General features: G+C 57.6%; 4 protein-coding genes across 10 annotated transcripts; 3 read left to right on the forward strand and 1 right to left on the reverse strand.

The window, feature by feature from the left end:
• The first annotated feature begins 46 nt into the window (after nucleotides 1–46).
• On the forward strand, nucleotides 47–6,839 carry tbk1 (TANK-binding kinase 1). Its single transcript, XM_061762634.1, has 21 exons — nucleotides 47–177; nucleotides 1,405–1,504; nucleotides 1,562–1,702; nucleotides 1,856–1,985; nucleotides 2,068–2,249; nucleotides 3,181–3,341; nucleotides 3,404–3,514; nucleotides 3,582–3,761; nucleotides 3,835–4,031; nucleotides 4,113–4,171; nucleotides 4,231–4,322; nucleotides 4,392–4,493; nucleotides 4,580–4,658; nucleotides 4,863–4,984; nucleotides 5,058–5,134; nucleotides 5,219–5,258; nucleotides 5,425–5,526; nucleotides 5,600–5,696; nucleotides 5,784–5,884; nucleotides 5,962–6,033; nucleotides 6,664–6,839. Exons 1-21 carry the CDS (start codon nucleotides 170–172, stop codon nucleotides 6,701–6,703), a joined length of 2,193 nt encoding a protein of 730 aa, XP_061618618.1. The 5' UTR covers nucleotides 47–169; the 3' UTR covers nucleotides 6,704–6,839.
• gpr19 (G protein-coupled receptor 19) lies at nucleotides 5,823–10,638 on the forward strand. Of its 3 annotated transcripts, XM_061762705.1 has the most exons (3): nucleotides 5,823–5,884; nucleotides 5,962–6,033; nucleotides 8,409–10,638. In XM_061762705.1, the coding sequence occupies exon 3, from the start codon at nucleotides 8,409–8,411 to the stop codon at nucleotides 9,648–9,650; it is 1,242 nt and encodes a 413-aa protein (XP_061618689.1). In that variant the 5' UTR covers nucleotides 5,823–5,884; nucleotides 5,962–6,033; the 3' UTR covers nucleotides 9,651–10,638. The 3 variants fall into 3 exon arrangements, with proteins under 3 accessions (XP_061618689.1, XP_061618688.1, XP_061618690.1); XM_061762704.1 differs by lacking the exons at nucleotides 5,823–5,884; nucleotides 5,962–6,033 and adding an exon at nucleotides 6,883–7,346; XM_061762706.1 differs by lacking the exons at nucleotides 5,823–5,884; nucleotides 5,962–6,033 and adding an exon at nucleotides 7,328–7,468.
• A 263-nt stretch (nucleotides 10,639–10,901) lies between these two features.
• crebl2 (cAMP responsive element binding protein-like 2) lies at nucleotides 10,902–11,818 on the reverse strand. Its single transcript, XM_061762758.1, has 3 exons — nucleotides 11,730–11,818; nucleotides 11,348–11,545; nucleotides 10,902–11,262 (listed from the first exon to the last, which is right to left on the reverse strand). The coding sequence occupies exons 1-3, from the start codon at nucleotides 11,745–11,747 to the stop codon at nucleotides 11,086–11,088; spliced, it is 393 nt and encodes a 130-aa protein (XP_061618742.1). The 5' UTR covers nucleotides 11,748–11,818; the 3' UTR covers nucleotides 10,902–11,085.
• Nucleotides 11,819–11,859: 41 nt separating this feature from the next.
• dusp16 (dual specificity phosphatase 16) lies at nucleotides 11,860–17,424 on the forward strand. Of its 5 annotated transcripts, none has more exons than XM_061762693.1 (7): nucleotides 11,860–12,010; nucleotides 12,416–12,662; nucleotides 14,913–15,268; nucleotides 15,346–15,484; nucleotides 15,730–16,146; nucleotides 16,225–16,348; nucleotides 16,417–17,424. In XM_061762693.1, the coding sequence occupies exons 3-7, from the start codon at nucleotides 14,984–14,986 to the stop codon at nucleotides 17,150–17,152; spliced, it is 1,701 nt and encodes a 566-aa protein (XP_061618677.1). In that variant the 5' UTR covers nucleotides 11,860–12,010; nucleotides 12,416–12,662; nucleotides 14,913–14,983; the 3' UTR covers nucleotides 17,153–17,424. The 5 variants fall into 5 exon arrangements, with proteins under 5 accessions (XP_061618677.1, XP_061618679.1, XP_061618676.1 ...); XM_061762695.1 differs by having other exon boundaries at nucleotides 11,899–12,662; nucleotides 15,730–15,902; nucleotides 15,987–16,146; XM_061762692.1 differs by having other exon boundaries at nucleotides 11,899–12,662.
• The last annotated feature ends 126 nt before the right edge of the window (nucleotides 17,425–17,550 follow it).

Here is a 17,550-nt window from a genome sequence, read left to right on the forward strand (position 1 = left end):
AACAGGGGCTTTCCGAATCCTCCAGCAATTTGGCGACTTCCCAAATGTACGATGACTCGGCGAGGTGTGTGTTTCTGCTAAGAGTAAGAGCCCAGAGCCCAATGGATCTGATGTGAGCCACCGCTGCCACATTTAAATCATCCAGCCAATAAAGCTAACTGTATCTGCGATGTGCAGGTGAGTAAAGTGACCTATTAAAAAAATATATATATATTTTAAATGCTGCGATGCGTCCAATCCGCAGTCAGTGAACCGCGATCTATAGCGACGAACGACTGTATCCAAAAGTAGCATTCAAGGACGATTTCCATCTGATCGTCGCATCGCGCCGCAGAGAACATTGGCGAGTGACCTTGTCTCAGTATTGTCTGAGTGGACAACGCGTACAACGAGCACTGTTATAGCATAAGCAGCCTCAAACGTCTGCGAGCGCACCACGAGTGGGACAGAAATGAAACGAAGGGAAGTGACGTCACGTCGCGCCGCGCGCTGGCATTGGCTCACGCGTGTCACGTGGCCAAGCTAGCAGAAGCGGACGACTGGTTCGCCACAGCGACGAAAGGTGAGCGTCCGAACCCCGGCAAAACTCGTCTCCGCTCCTTTTTTTCGCCGCCACGACGCTTTCCCTGCCGGCAGCCCGTCGAAGGGGGGGAGCTTCTTAGCTTCGAAGCCGTTCGCTCGGCCGCCATTATCACGTCGGCCGTCAAACGTGCAGGTCGGGCCGATCTCCCGACTTCCTTCTTCGTCCTCGCGTCGTCACATTCGCACAACCGAGCTGCTGACCAACAAAACGCTTCTGTCTGCGCTTTTTGCGCGTCACGTCCAAAATTACGGGAAAGCAAACGATTGACGTCCGGAATTTCCCGTTTTGACGTCATCGCCGTGATTGACAGGCTGTGTGAGTGCGAGCGAGCGAGCGAGCGAGAAAATGGAGTTGAGACCTTCGCGATATATGCCCTTAAGTCACATTAACGATTCTTTTCGTCAAATTTTCCTTCCAGAAAAAAATCTCATGTCGACCATAATCACTTCATTGGTTACTTTTCCTCCGCAGGTTTGTTTTGTTTCGTTTCGTTTCGTTTCGTTTCTCCTGTTACCAAACGAGCTTTGAAACGTTTTGCCACAAAGAGTAGAAATATATTTGTCTTTCTTTGTAATAATGGCACTCACATTCCCACCTACGGGCAATTTAGCGTCTTCATTTAACCTAGCACGCCTGTTTTTGGCATGTGCGAGGAAAGCGGAGCACCAAATTATGGAAAAATGAACAAGTAAATACTTGAAACTGTTTAAGTCGTGGGCCTTGAATAAATGATCTCTGAAAGTTTCACTTTTTGAACGGAATGAGGGAAATAAATCAACTTTTCTGTGATTTGTATTGGCAAGCGTGTTTTGTGTTTGCAGGTCAGTCGTGATCATGCAGAGCACCGCCAACTACCTGTGGCTCATCTCCGACCTTCTGGGTCAGGGCGCCACGGCCAACGTGTACCGCGGCCGACACAAGGTGAGCGCCCGCCCGCCCCCCGGCTACCGGTCTGTCAACGCCCCGTGGTCTTTGCAGAAAACGGGCGACCTGTACGCCGTCAAGGTGTTCAACAACCTGAGCTTCCTGCGGCCGTTGGACGTGCAGATGAGAGAGTTCGAGGTGCTAAAGAAGCTCAACCACAAGAACATCGTCAAGCTCTTCGCCGTGGAGGAGGAGGTTTGTACGCACATCGCGTGAGACGTCAAAAGCCATCGAAGGCGTTCGGGACGAGACGTCGGGCGCTCCGGTGATTTAACCGATGCGGAAAGCGATCTGAGACGTTCGGGATTTGACGGAAGCTTTTCGGGACGTGATTTTTGCCTGGTCTAGTCCAACACGCGTCACAAGGTTCTGGTGATGGAGTACTGTCCGTGCGGGAGCCTCTACACCGTCTTGGAGGAGTCGTCCAACGCCTACGGACTTCCCGAGGACGAGTTCCTCATCGTCCTGCACGACGTCGGTGAGCCGCGCTGCATCCTTCCTTCCTTCCTTCCTTCCTTCCTTCCGCTCGCTCACGCCGCTCTCCGATCGGCCGCCCGCAGTGGCGGGGATGAACCACCTGCGGGAGTACGGCATCGTGCACCGCGACATCAAGCCGGGCAACATCATGCGCGTCATCGGCGAGGACGGCCGCTCCGTCTATAAGCTGACCGACTTCGGAGCCGCCCGCGAGCTGGAGGACGACGAGCAGTTCGTGTCGCTCTACGGGACCGAGGAGTACCTGGTGAGAGCGGCCGCCGCGTCCTCCGGCACATTTGGGCATTCGACACTTTGTCATGTTCAGTCTTTTGGACATTTACACTCGCAGTTCAGTGCTTTGCAAATGGGGTCACCTCGCTCGCCCACTCGCTCTCTCTCTGGCCCATTTTCATATCATTTGATCAGTAACTCGAAAGACGCAATTTCCGTTTTTTTTTCCCCAAAAATCAAGTGCTGGAATGATTGGCAGTCGCTATCCATGGAAAGCGTTGAGCCGTGTCCCGAACCAAGTTAAGGACGTTTTTGCATGCAACGGATTTTGCCGTCATTTGCCTTTTCCATGAAAACTAACACAAAGCCGTCTTGCGGCCAAAGAGTTCCCTTTATTTATTTCTGTACGTATGTACGTATTTATTTACAAACGGTGATTAGGGCTGTTTCAAGACGAGTGCGTTTCATTTGCGTATCATTTGTGCTCGTTTGAAGGGCAACGCATCTCACCGGGCTTTTTCGAAGCCGTTTGTCTCGAGCGCGCATTTCAGCCGGCCGCCGCCATTCGCTCTGTCGACGACGTTTGCCTTGACCGGGCGTGCTGAAAATTGGACACCGTCAAGAACTTTTTGACAGCACAACCTGAAGTGTGGCCGTTTCAGCGTGGGAGACGTTTACCTGCAGAAAATCAAGGCGGCATTCAAACTTTTGCGTCTTCACCGCGATTGATCAAATGGTATGATACAAATCCCGATCGAGCGACGAGCGAGTATTTGATGAAGGGTTTCAGCGGTTGTGGCCATTTGCGAGTGGGGAACGATGAACGATTGCGAACGCGGCCACCGCGTTGGCAAGGGAAACTCCCTCGTGGCTGGAGCGGGATTTTGGGTGGACTTTTAGTAGCGAGCGAGCGACGTGACGATGACGATGACGATGACGACGCGTGCGCTCGTCGTGTCCGTCAGCATCCCGACATGTACGAGCGGGCCGTCTTGAGGAAGGACCACCAGAAGAAGTACGGCGCCACCGTGGACCTGTGGAGCATCGGCGTCACCTTTTACCACGCCGCCACCGGCAGCCTGCCCTTCAGACCCTTCGAGGGCCCGCGCAGGAACCAGGAAGTCATGTAAGGCGCTCACCGAGTCGCGTTGCGTCTTCGCAAAGTCACGCGGGCGGTTTCCGCGTCAGGTACAAGATCATCACGGAGAAGCCGTCCGGGACCATCTCGGGTCACCAGAAGTGCGAGAACGGCAAGATCGAGTGGAGCACCGAGATGCCCGTGTCCTGCAGTCTGTCCAAGTCAGTCACGCGCCTCGCCGGCGACGCGGTCGGCGACGTCACCGACCGTGTCTCCGTGCGCCGTCAGGGGTCTCCAGAGTCTGCTGACTCCGGTCCTGGCCAACATCTTGGAAGCGGACCAGGAGAAGTGTTGGGGCTTCGATCAGTTTTTTGCCGAGACCAACGACATCCTGCACCGGGCGGTGGTCTTCGTCTTCAGCCTGCAGCAGGCCACCCTGCACCACGTCTACATCCACGAGTACAACACGTGAGAACGCGCACGCCCGCCCGCCCGCCGACGTCAGCGAGTCGGTCACGCGGTCCCGTCGTGCCGTCCGCAGGGCGGCGCTGTTCCAGGAGCTGCTGTCGCGCCGCAGCAGCATCCCTCTGCACAACCAGGAGCTGATCTACGAGGGGCGCCGTCTGGTGCTGGAGCCGAACCGGCAGGCCAAGACCTTCCCCAAGACCACCAGGGACAACCCCATCATGCTGGTCAGCAGAGACTCCGTGGCCACCGTGGGACTCATCTTCGAGGACCGTACGGCTCCACGCCTTAGCCTTCGCCTTAGCCTTAGCCGCCGCGAAACCTTCTCAGGTCGTCTTCTTGTCTGCTTCATAGCGAGTCCCCCCAAAGTGCAGCCCCGCTACGATCTGGACCTGGACGCCAGCTACGCCAAGGTACCCGCTGCACGCACGCGCACCAAAAACCGAAAGTCGTCATCTTGTGCTTCATTCAGACCTTCGCGGGGGACATCGGGCACTTGTGGAAGACATCTGAGTCTCTGCTGGTCTACCAAGAGCTGGTCCGCAAAGGAGTCCGAGGTCTCATGTGAGTTTGAGCCCACGCCGACGACGATGCCGCTCGCGTTGACCATCGTCGTGACGACGGTGTGCGCAGAGAGCTGATGAAGGAGGACTTCAGCGAGGTGGTGCACAAGAAGTCGGAGGTGTTCCACCTGTGCAGCTTGGCCACGCAGACGCTGGAGAAGAACAAGCAGCTGTGAGTGGCGGACGCCGCACGCACGCACGCACGCCGCACCCTCGCCCCTTTAATGAGCGTGCGTGTGCGTGTGCGTGTGCGCGCAGGTTGGAGGTCCTCACGCAGGCCAACATGCTGACGTCCGAGTACGACGAGGTCACCGACATGAACAAGAAAGTCGTCAGAGTGAGTGGTTGCTGCGCGACGGCTTGTTGGAGGTCGTCGCTATGACGATCTGACTAGAGTCGTGTGTGTGTGTGTGTGTGTGTGTGTGTGTGTGTGGCTTGTTTTGTTGTGTATGTTTGTGCGCAAGTTTGGTTTTGTCTTCGTCTGTGTTGTTTGTGTGCATATATGTGCGTGTTTCGTGTGTATACGCAAATGTGCGTGCAGATCAGCGGCTCGCTGGAGCCGATCGAACGAAGCGTGCAGGAGCTGATGTCCAAGTTCCTCCCGGGAGGGCTGCTGAGTGACGCCTGGACGCAACAAGTGGGCACGCACCCCCAGGACAGGAAGTAAGAGACACACGCACGCACACCAACGTGTGTGTATGACCACCATGTTGTGTGTGTGTGTGCGCGCGCGCAGTGTGGAAAAGATCAAAGTTCTGCTGGACGCCATCACGGCCATCTACCAACAGTTCAAGAAGGACAAAGCGGAGAGGCGTCAGTACAACCACAACACGACCACAGCAACACGAGAGCCACTGTTGGCTGTCTTCAACTGTGTGTGCGTGTGTGTGTGTTCAGGTCTTCCCTACAATGAGGAGCAGATTCACAAGTTCGACAAGTAGGTCCACATGTGTGTGCAGAAGACGCTCGCTCGCCTGACACAAACACTTTTCTTGGATGGTGCTTCGTGTGTGTATTTGTCTGCATTTGTGTATTTGGGTCTGCGCTTTGAATGCGTGTGCGTCTGTGCTTTGCCTGTATTTGTGTGTGGTTCATGCCCGCAGGCAGAAGTTGGTCTTCCACGCCAGCAAAGCGCGCTCGCTGTTCACGGAGGAGTGCGCCATGAAGTACCGCCTCTTCATCTCCAAGAGCGAGGAGGCCATGAGGTCAGCCTCCTTCCCCGCCGCCGGTTGCCTAGCGACCGTGATACCGTGCGTTACCGCGCGTGCGTGTGCGCAGGAAGGTCCACCACGTGAGGAAGCAGCTGCTGGCCTTGACCACTCAGCTGCTCGGCATCGAGAAGGACGTCGGCGTGCTGATGGAGAGGGCCGGCGAGGTGCGCGTTGCCGACGCCGTCACGGCGTCGCCGTGTCGTGTTGATTTTCTCGCGTTTGTCTTGTCTTGTGTTGTGTTGCGCGTCCAGCTGCAGGAACAGGTTCCTGGTAAAGTTCTTCCGGTGGTGTTGAGCGGTCTGAAGCCTCAAGCGTACCTGAGCCAGAACACGCTGGTGGAGATGACGCTCGGGTAGGATGGGCAACTCTTCATCGTGATGACATCGTCGTCGTGTGACGCGCGCGTGTATGTGTGTGTGTGTGTGACAGGATGAAGAAGCTGAAGGAGGAGATGGAGGGCGTGGTGAAGGAACTGGCCGAGAACAACCACTTCCTGGAAAGGTCGCGTGACTGGTTTTGCACGATTTGATGACTTAGCATCGCATCGCAACTTCAAATGTGGGCCCGGTACACGCGCAAGGATTTTCCAATCTTGAAAAAGATTTTGAATCTGTGCCAAAGGCCGCACACCAAGACAAAAATGTCTTGGCACCGTTTTGGCGGGATTGTGCCCATCGTCACGATTCTGTTCCTCCAAGACTGAAAGCTGGCACGACCAAACTCGATGTAACAAAAAGTGTCAAATAAGCACTCCCGGGTTTGACGGGCGACCGAATATATTGTGCCAATGTTTCCTGATTATTTTGCCGTCCAGCGAAGCCACAAAAGGCGACATCGGGTCGGACGTTCTTCTCGATTGGCTACATTCCGTCCGGCATTATCGTTCTCGTTCGTTCGCCAAATCAGCACCGGGGAAAACGGCGGCTCCCCCGCACAGGCGACGTTCAATATTTCAAATTGTCGGGCCTGACCCGTCGGCGAGCGATCCGCTCTCGAGAAACTCTTGGGTTGGTCCGCCGAGGCGGGAGACGGTCTGGCAAAACGCCGGCGTCGCTCGCTGCGTGTACCGGGCCCGAGTCGCACAAGTGCAACCGTCGCGCCGACGCTGAACGGACTTTTGGTCTTCCTCAGATTCGGGACGCTGACGCTGGACGGAGGGTTGCGAGGTTGAACGACGGCCGCACGAGCTGACTCGCTCGCTGGGCGAAAACAAACCAAATTGCTTTTGTAAATATTTCAACGACAGCTCAGCTTTGTACATGTGATGATGATGATGATGAAATAAAAACATCAATCCATCAAATGAATCTAGCAAAAGTGATTGACAGGCAAGAAACGTGACGAGCGCCTTCTCCGATCTGCGGCGACGGCCCTCTGCCGCCGCCGTCGCCGCGGCGACCGGCCTCGGCTTTCCTTCCGCGTAAGCGAGCGCTCTTTACGCCAGCCGAGGCTTCTTGGTCGCCGCTGCCTTTGTATGTTTTGTTGCCGACGATCAATTGATCTCCATGCATCGAAAAAGAAAAAATGAAATATTGAAGGATTTCTGTTTGATTTTGGAGGGGCGGGGCGCTGCTGCTGCGGCGCAACCCCCCGCCGCATGTGACTTGGTACAGCCCAGGAAAGCGCCATCCTCCTCTTCATCCTCATCGTCCTTCAGAGAACAACGCGCATGCAGACGAAATGGACGCCCCGTCGCCTCACCTTCCGCTTCTTCCTCTCTCGTGCTGATTGTTTTGGCGCCCGAGTCGTCGTCGTCGTCGTCGTCGTCGTCCCCACTTGGGATCATCGTGCGGCGGCCTCACACCTTGTCGGAGGTACGTGCGTGCACGCACGCTAACGTAACGCCGACGTGTGCGCCCTCGTCGGATTGATGAGCTGTGAATGCCAAGCGGCCACTGAGCCGTTCTCCTGCCGGCACGGACGGATGTGAGCTTCGGTATGTCATATTTGTGGGGCTGCAACTGGCGATTATTTTATCCTCCTCATCATCATCATCATCATCATTCCCCATCTTGGAAACCAGGACCTGATTTCAGAACTATGAATTGACTATGATTCAAGTCCTTAAGGGTCCGTCATGGATCGTGGCAGGGTTGGAGCGCGGTTTTGTTTGCCTCCGCCGCCGTCGGGTGCGTCATCTTGCACGCTCCTCTTCGGTGGTTCTCGCCGCCGCTTCTTCTTCGGGCTGGGGGGCCGGGGTTTTTGGATTCGCTCGGTTCTGGGGCGGCCGGGCGTCGCTTGCGGTCGATTTTCGATGCCCGGCCCTCTTCAGGACAGGCGCTTCGCTATGACCGTTTTTTGGGTGGTGGCTGGCTCCCGCTGGTGTCTGGGGTCCCCGTGCTGTCCGGGGGGTCGGGGCGGCGGCGGGCTCGCTGGGCGCGGTGGTCTGGTGCCTTTGCTCCTCCCCGTCGGGACTGGTCAGGGTGCTTCGATCGGGCTCGGGACCTCCCCGGCGTCCCTTCGGTTGGGTCACCTGGTGGACGGGCTCGCCGACTCCCCCTCCCCCTCCCCCTCCCCCTCCCCCTCCCCCTCCCTTGATGCACCAGCACGGCAACTGTGTACACCAATGGACTAACATGCATGCGATATCGTGTTCATTCACTTTCTTTCAGATCCACCGTTGTGCAAGGCCATGCAGCTCATTTCAAAACAAAACTAAGTCCCTTAGGGCTTTATCCGACAATATTACGACTCAGACCACCTTATTTTTTTGTCTTTTATTTTATATTGAAGTCATTTTTTGAGAGTGAGTGACAATAAAAGTTCTTCTCTTGGATTCGATTCTACCTTCACTTTGACCATGTGACCTCGTTGTGTTCTCCGCGCAGCATGTTAGCATGTAAACGCTAACCTGTGTGTGTGTGTGTGTGTTTTAGATGGTGTACGCACAGGCCAACACGGCGGCCACGGAGCGCTCGCTCTTCGCGTCGACCTTCTCGTATCCAGCGTCTTGCAACTGCTCGGAGACGGCGGACAACGGCACGGCGGCGCCCCCCGGCGGCGGCCGCGAGGTTCCGCCCGAGGCCGCCTCGTCTCGGGCGTGGACGGCGGAGGACGGGCTGACGTCGGGCGAGGTGTCGGCGCTAGCGCTGGCGTTCGGGGCGGTGTGGCTGGTGTCCGTCCTGGGCAACGCTCTGGTGTGCCTGGTGATCCACCGCAGCCGCCGCACCCAGTCCACCACCAACTACTTCGTGGTGGCCATCGCCTGCGCCGACCTGCTGCTGAGCGTGGGCGGCGCCCCCGTGGTCCTGGCACAGGTGGCGTGGGGGAGCTGGCCCCTGGGCGCGGCAGCGTGCGCGGCGGCCCGCTACGTGCAGCACCTGTGTCCCGGCGTGCAGGTGTACGTCCTGCTGTCCATCTCGGTGGACCGCTTCTACACCATCGTGTACCCGCTCAGCTTCAAGGTGTCCCGCGAGAAGGCAAAGAAGATGATCATGGCGTCGTGTTTTCTGGACGCCACTCTGGTGGCGCCGTGCCTCTTCTTCTACGGCGCCGCCCCCGCCGACGGCCGCCACTGCCACTTCTTCCTGCCCGACAGCTGGGGCGCCGTGTCCTACGCCGCCGTGCACCTCGTTCTGGGGTTCGCTCTCCCGGCGGGCCTCATCGTGTCCTTCTACCAGCGAGTGGTGCGCCACATCTGGAGGATCGGCGCCGACGGCCACACGGTGCGGCGCACCGTGAACACGGTGCCCCGCACCAAGGTGAAGACCATCAAGATGTTCCTGGTGCTCAACTGGCTCTTCTTCGTAACATGGACGCCTTTCTACCTGGCGCAACTGTGGCACCCCCGGGAGGAGGGCGGCGGGCGGCGGCGGGGACTCCTTTTCTTCGCCGCCATCGCCTGGATCTCCTTCAGCTCCACCGCCTCCAAGCCCACCTTGTACTCGGTCTACAACGCCAACTTCAGACGCGGCATGAGGGAAACCTTCTGCGTGTCCTCCATCAAGTGTTACCGCAGCAACGCCTACACCATCACTGCCAGCTCGCGATTGGCCAAGAAGAACTACGTGGGCGTGGCCGACGTGCCCGTCAACGCCGAGGACGAATCCTTGGAGCGGGACGCCAAAGACAAGAAGAAACTGGCCTGGACCGCCAGCGCCCACAACACGTTTGTGTAGCGGGCTAAGCTAAGCGACGCGCGGCAAAAGACCGCTTTCTCAAACTAAGGTCCCCGAACCCTCGGGGTCCGCGAGCCGTAACTCCTGGGTCGGCTTGCTATGGGCGGGTCGCCCGCTCCAAAGGGCTCTTTCCCTGGAACTGACAACATTCTCAATGGCACCCAATTGTTCTGCACTCTTTGATGATTTCTTTATTGTGGCAGCCATCTTTGAGGAATTTTCTCAAATAGGATGAAAGAAGGGGCACTTCAAGAAATTCAGGAGAGAAAAACACAATTGAGGACTGAAGTACTTGAGCAATTCTCCTGTCCGATGTTGCATTTGCGCTGTTCAAGTGGACGTTCGAAACGTCACGCTCAATTCGAGGCGTCCGCTCGGACGGGCTCATTGCGGACGTTTTAAACTGGCACTAACCAGCCAATCGGAGCACGGCGTCCCGAGTATCGGACGAAACCGAATTGTCGAGAGAGAATCAGATTTTCGCGTTTTTGGGCCGTACGCGTCGGACTCGCCGTTCGGGCAAACGTTGCCGCGTCGCTCGTTCGAGTGGATGATGAGCGGCTCGTTTCCCACTCCCGAATGGCGACCAAGTTATTTTGGGGAGGGTTCGTCGGGAACTTTCTGGGGTGTCAAGCTGAAGGAGCCAGTCCGAGCAGACTTTGCATTTCCGCACTGTTCAAACCGTTTTGGGCGAGCCTCGTCACGTTGCTGTTGATTGATTTTATTGTTGTTCATTCTGCCGCTTTGCGCGCGCAAAGCTTCACACTGGCTGCCACTGCAAAAGCGAACTGGTTACAAACACGTTCGTGTTGGCCGCCGAAGCAGCGAGGTTATTTTCCGCAAGGGGTCTGGATTGTGTTTCTGTTGTTTGCCAGCCCGCCGAGGTCACTTCGGAAGGCGCGTCGACCCTCGGACGCCGCTCCCCAAATATTGGAAGGGCAAGGTCGAGTTGTTGAACACACCACAAAATAAAAGCTGGAATTCTGAACCTTTGTCTCATATTCATCTTTTGATGTCAAACCCAAATGTCTTCAGCGTATACAACCAAAACAGAGGAATGGACCTCGCTGGTCCAATACTTTCAACTTGGCAAAAAGCAACGCAAGCGCGCTTGGAGCAAAACGGCAAGCGGCATCGGAGCGACTGCATTTGTGGCTCTCCGACGTGAGCGTCGAACGATACATAAGTCTTGCGGTGGCTCGACGACGACTTCCTTTTTCCTGCTTTCGATCAGTCGCTCAAAGCAAAGAAGACTTTTTGGTTTGTTTTATTCAGTGCAATGGCGGGCGTGTTTCGATGTGCCCAGCAATGGGCCGGCGACCAGTCCAGCGTGTATTGCGCTTTCCTGGCATCGCTGACCCGCAGACGGTAAAAACGTGCTTCACGCGGCGTGGGCGTCCGTTTTCGGACGGCGCGAGTTCTCCGTGGCTCGGCCTTACACGACGCGGTCGTGGTCGTCGTCGGCGTTCTTGGCGCTCTTGGCGCTCTTGGGCGTTTTGGTGGCGCTCGCGCCCGTCGCGGGACCGCGATGGTGCTGGTCGTCGCCCGTCAGCAGAGCTTTGATCTCCGAGGGAATCTTGCCCTGGTCCATGGCCGAGCACCACTGCTTGTACTGCGCACACAGACAAGATGGCGGTGAAGGTGACGGTAAGGCGTCCGCGGCGGCGGCGGCGGCGGCGAGCCCGGTCCTCCCTCACCATGTCCAGCTCCTCCCGGAGCGCGCAGATGGCCCTCTCCTTGCTGGAGACCAGTTCTTCCAGGTACTGGTAGCGCAGCTTCTTCCTGGCCCGGCACTCCCTGGCGCTCTGCCGGCTTCGCTCCAGCTTGGCCTTCAGGTCGATCTTGGCCGGCTTGCGGCCTCGTTTTCCGGGCTTCTTCACTTTGCCCGCCGCCATCTGACCACAACGACAACGACAACGACACGATCGTCAGTTAGCCTGCTGCTAATGCTAGCGGAGCGCAAACCGTCATTCGTTGCAACTTGACCAAATTACAACGAATGAGCGGCGGCAGTTCTTCTCCCTCCCTCCGTGACGCGACATAAAGATGACAAACAAACATGTCCGCCGCCGCGCTCACCTTGTTGTTTTCGTCCATCTCGAGCCTTCCTCGCTCCTCAACGACAAGATGACGTCGCCAGTGACGAAGGGGAAGGGGAAGCCGCCGCCGCACGCCGCACGCAAACAGCGCGAGCCATGTCAAAAACGGCAGCGAGCGCCTCCGATGCCCCGCCCTCTTTTGGCTTTGCGAACCTTTATTGAGACGAAGCAGCAAAACACTCAATTTGATGGACACGTGAGGAAGAAAGAGCGATCGTTGATGATCGAATAGTCACAGCAGTATTCATCATCAAGTGCAAGGTAACCAGCGAACAAAGAGGAGAAATCATCGAAAAGCCAAGTCATAAATATAGTCATTCTCAATAAAAATGAGTCTGAAGTGGGAAGTATCATATTATTGCCAGGAATGACATCGCTGCGATTGGCCAGGATAAGAAGAGCGAAGGATGAATAATGATTTAATCATGAATGATAATACTCCACCCATTATGGACGGCGTGTCAAACATTTGTGGATATATATGCGTATCGATGGTACATATGTCATATGAATAACGTTATGGCGCAATGTCCACGAGGTCAAAACGTGTCCTTCATTTGAGCGCTTGATGAGATTATGAACTTTTCTTGCTTTGTGATGTGAAAGCTACCTTGAAATGAATCGTGTGATTGGAACAGTAATAATAGTGTTGTCTTGTCCACACAGTCTGAAACGCAAGAACGTGTTTCTATGGTAACGCGTTCTGTTGCACAAGAGCGCCTGCGCCTTTAAGAGGCGCCAGCTCGTCGGGATGACGTAATGCTTTTCTTTCTCCGCCATGACCTCATCGACAGCGGACACGGACAAAGTTTGGAAGAACGCACACAAACACACAAACACGTTCTCCTGCATCGAGAATTCCAGTTGGCCCGAGCCTCGAACGACTCCGACGTCGACGTCGTCCGTTCGAGCGGTGAGTTGCTCAAAAGTCAAGGTAAAAAAAAGTGGCGAACGTTTCGCTCCACACGTCGACGAGTGGTGACGTCACGACCACTGACCCGAACTCGCGTTTGTTTGCATCCACTTGATTTCATTTGCCTCATCTGCGTAGCAACAGTGACACCGCGATATCTATTTTTAGAAACTTGGGCTTAGACGCTCGGCTCATCGGCTACTTAGCTACTTGGCTAACATCTTCAGCGTACACAACTTCCATGCATCCATTTTCTACCGCTAACCCGAGGTCGGGTCGCGTGGGCAGCAGCTTCAGCAGGGACGCCCAGACTTCCCGCTCCCCAGCCACTTCATCCAGTTCTTCCGAGGCGTGTCCCGGGTCGTCCCCGGGCGCTCCTCCCGGCGGGACGTGCCGGAACACCTCACCGGGGAGGCGTCCGAACCGGAAGCCCCGGCCACCTCATCTGGCTCCTCTCGATGCGGAGGAGCAGCGACTCTACGCTGAGCTCCTCCCGGATGACCGAGCTTCTCGCCCGTTCTCTAAGGGAGGAGCCCGGACGCCAACCAGGACAGCCCCACAACATCCGGAGCCTTGAGGAACTCCGGGCGAATCTCATCCACCCCCGGGGCCCTGCCACCGAGGAGCTTTTGAACCACCTCGGTGACCTCGACCCCAGAGATGGGAGAGCCCGCCTCAGAGACCCCAGACTCTGCTCCCTCACGGGAAGGCGTGTCGGTGGAATTGAGGAGGTCTTCGAAGTATTCGAGGTCAGCGGCGCCCCATGCCCGCTATACACAGTGTCGATGGCGCGCTGCTTCCCCCTCCTGAGACGCCGGATGGTGGACCAGAATTTCCTCGAAGCCGTCCGGAAGTCTTTTGCTTCAGCGACCACCAAAGCTGCATTCCGATTGGCCGGCCGGTACCCATCGGCTGCCTCAGGAGTCCCACGGGGGCCGAAAAGGCCCGATAGGACTCCTTCTTCAGCTTGACGCCATCCCTCGCCGTTGGTGTCCACCAACGGGTTCGGGGGATCGCCGCCACGACTCCGGCAATGGAGGCGCGGAACACAGTCCAGTCGGACTCGATGTCCCCCGCCGCCCCCGGAACATGAGCCAAGTTCTGTCGGAGGTGGGAGTCGAAACTCCTTCTGACGGGGGATTCCGCCAGACGTTCCCAGCGGACCCTCACAATACGTTTGGGCCCGCCACGTCGGACCGGCATCTTCCCCCACCATCGGCGCCGACTCACCGCCTTGTGGTGGTGATCGGTCGACAGCTGCGCCCCTCTCTTCACCCGAGTGTCCGAGACATGCGGCCGCAAGTCCGATGACACGACCGCAAAGTCCATCGGTCGAACTGCGACCTCGGGTGTCCCGGTGCCGAGCGCCCGCGTGGACGCCCTTATGCTTGAGCGTGGTGTTCGTTATGGACAATCCGGGACAAATCCGTTTTGCAGGTTAGGAGTCTTTGGAACTGGTGGAAATGCCCCAATTTCTGTCCCAACGTCTTCATGCGGAGTCAATGAGGTCCAGATTTCAGGTGGGGCCTTTTCGGTTGAATTCCCACTTCCAAACGTTCCGAATTTCCCTTCATCTTTTCGGGAAGCTTGATAAGGCACAAACTGTCGAAATCGGGAAGTCGCAGGACAGCAAAAATAGGCGTCATTTGAAAATGACGATGGCCATGAAGTTGACATTTTCAACACCAAATAATGTGAAGGCCTCCCGTTAGTCAAGTCAAGAAATGGACTCCAATTCAGCCAATAAGGCAATAGAGTGACCGTTATTGTTGGACATCTTTTGTTATCATCGGTGCCATGCATCGAAAACAAAAAAGAATGAACAAACACTTCGGAAGGAATCAATTTGGAGTTGATACAATTCGCCAAATGAGTTGTTGTTCGTGCCCGAAATCGGAGGCGTCGCGGCACGGCGGAGAACATCGCCGGCAGCCAGTCCGGAAAATGTCTGCTTGGCAAGCGAGCGGAATCAAATGTGGCAGAAAAAGAATCCGAAATCGCGGGAGATGGATTTGAAGGAGCGGCCCGACGCAGCGAAACCTTTCGAGGGGCGCTTGTCGACTCCAAATTGGCGAACGCGTGTGCTCGCCCTTACGAGAAGTCTCAAAGTTTGCATTCCAACTGGGCCGCGCGCTCCACGTCATCAGTCGCGCTGAAACGCGGAAAACTCCAAATGCGCCATCGCGAGCGTGGCTCGTCGATGCTCGCCGTATTTCGAGGCGACGTAACCCGTCTCTTGTCGCAATTTAGAAACGATTTCCCACGTGCGACGCCATCGAGTCCCGACGTGATGACGTCATCACGTCGCTCGCCGTCGTGACATGGCGGAAGCTTCTCCGGCGGCGGTAGCGGGGTCGCGAGCGGGCACGCTGAAGCCCGGCGGGGTCCGTCCCCTGGCGGCGGAGGCTCTGGCGGCGCTGCTGGAGGGAGGTCGGGGGGTCGGCGGCGGCGGCCTGCTGCTGATCGACAGCCGGCCTTTCGTGGACTTCAACGCGTCGCACATCGCCGACGCCGTCAACGTCAACGCGTCCAAGCTGCTCAGGCGACGACTGCAGCAGGACAAAGTCAACATCGGAGACGTGCTGCGGCGCTCCGCCGGAACCGAGGTGACGCCGCGCGCTCCGGGTGAGACTGGCGCCGCGCTTCCCGCCGCTCACGTTGCACTTGGTGCCCTTTTTTGCAGCTGGACCTCCGGGCGGGCCTCCGGGTGGTGGTGTACGATCAGAATTGTCGGGACGCGGCCGCTCTGCGTTCCGACGCCTTCGCCGGCGTCCTGCTCCTCAAGCTGGAGCGCCGCTTCCCGTCTTTGCACCTGCTGGCGGGTGAGTGTGCGTTTGTGCGTATGCACACACTTTCACTCATGAAATTCAGACAGACGCGCACAAAGACACTGACGGACGTACACGCACACACACTCATTGAGACGCACCCGCTAACACTTGCTGAGACACACACACATCTCTATATCGACATATAGATCTATAGATATATATATGTATGGAATATGATCATATATCATGAAATACATGAAACACTCCAAAACACAAATCCCCATTTTCGCGGTCAGGCGGTTTTTCAGAGTTTTCCCGTCAGTTTCCGGGCCTGTGCGAGGGGAAGCGGGCGCCGGTCGGGCCGTGCCCGTCTCAGCCGTCGTGCCCGTCGGCGCCGCCCTCCGTCCCGGGGCCGACCCGCATCCTGCCCCACTTGTACCTGGGCTGCCAGCGCGACGTCCTCGACGAGGTGCCCGCCCGCCCCCGCGCTTCCCGTCCGTGTGGCCGACGACGGCGCGGGTCACCTGACGCGTGCGTGCGCGTGTCGTCACAGGAAGCGATGCAACGGAACGCCATCGCCTACGTGCTGAATGCCAGCAGCACGTGCCCCAAACCCGACTTCATACCCGACTCGCGCTTCCTGAGGGTTCCCGTCAACGACAGCTTCTGCGACAAGATCCTGCCCTGGTTGGACGCGTCGCTCGACTTCATCGGTCAGTGGGCGCTCACGTGACTCCCTGCGCTTCCTGCCGCTCGCGCGCGTGTGATGTGATGCGCGGCGTGTGTTTCAGAGGAGGCGAAGGCGTCGGACGCGTGCGTGCTGGTTCACTGTCTGGCGGGGATCTCGCGCTCGGCGACCATCGCCATCGCGTACGTCATGAAGCGGATGGACATGTCTCTGGACGAGGCGTACAGGTCTAACTCGCCGCCGCCGCCGCCGCAGCGTGGCTCGTCCCGCCGTTGACGGGCCGTGTCGTCCGCAGGTTCGTGAAAGAGAAGCGGCCCAGCATCTCTCCCAACTTCAACTTCCTGGGTCAGCTGCTCGACTTCGAAAAGAAGATCTCCCGAGAAGCGCGGCGCGAGGGCCCGCCCGGACGTCGGCCGGCGGAGGGGCCGGAGAGCCCGGCGCCGCCCGAGGAGCGCCCGCTGGCGCGGGCTCTGTGCGCCCTGCGTCTGGAGGACACGGCCCGCCCCAAGCGCCGCTTCTCGCTGGACTTCAAAACATACGGTGAGGCGGGCCCAGCGGGTGACGGCGCCTCGGCGTCGGCGCCCGGTAAGACGTGTCAGTTCTCCCCCGTGGAGGAAGTCTCGGAGCAAAGTCCGGACAAGGAGGAGGCGCGCGGACCGCTGCCGGCGACCTGCCGCGCGCGGGATGCCGCCGGCTTCCCTTTCGGACTCTCGCGGTGCCAGCGCCGCCCGTCCGGACCCGCCCTCAAAGGCTGGCACTCGGACATCCTGCCGAGACCCTCTCTGTCCCCCCCGGGCGGCGGCGGGTACCGCTCCTCCTCGGCGGCGTACGGTGGCGGCCACGGGCCGGAGACGGCGCGGCGGCGAGGACGCCCGCGAGCGCCCGACCGGGGAGACTCTCGCAGGAGCTGGCACGAGGAGAGCAACTTGGAGAAGACCCGAAGTTGCCATCGCTGGAGCGAAAACGACCTCGCCAAGGTGGCGGCGAGAGACAGCTTCTCGGCCAGCTTGGAGCTCATCCGCGTGTCCTGAACGCCGCAATTCTCGCAAACAGCGGAACACGTGTGAAACGCGGTGTCGACGCTCCACTCCGTGCGTATCGCCGAAGCTATCAATAACAGCCGATCAAATCATCGACGTCATCGTCATGACGCCCATTCAAACGATCGCGAACGTGATCAACGACGCTGTCGTTCGTGTCAGCGATCATGTGATCGGTGACCCGCAGCAGCTATGAAGTTGATCGTTCAGGTTCTAGAAGGTTCTTCTTTGCGATGATTGACACGTTGTCACTTTGTACAAAGAGAAATAAAAAGAAGAGAAAAAAAGTGTTTGTGAAATGTTGCCGAGAAAAGAAGGAGCGAGCGGACCCGAAATGTTCATCGAGCCCCCTTGCGGCCAAAGTCGCCGTAACGAGGCGGCTCATCACC

This window comes from Phyllopteryx taeniolatus, chromosome 22, assembly GCF_024500385.1.
Source record: "Phyllopteryx taeniolatus isolate TA_2022b chromosome 22, UOR_Ptae_1.2, whole genome shotgun sequence".
Taxonomy (NCBI): domain Eukaryota; kingdom Metazoa; phylum Chordata; class Actinopteri; order Syngnathiformes; family Syngnathidae; genus Phyllopteryx; species Phyllopteryx taeniolatus.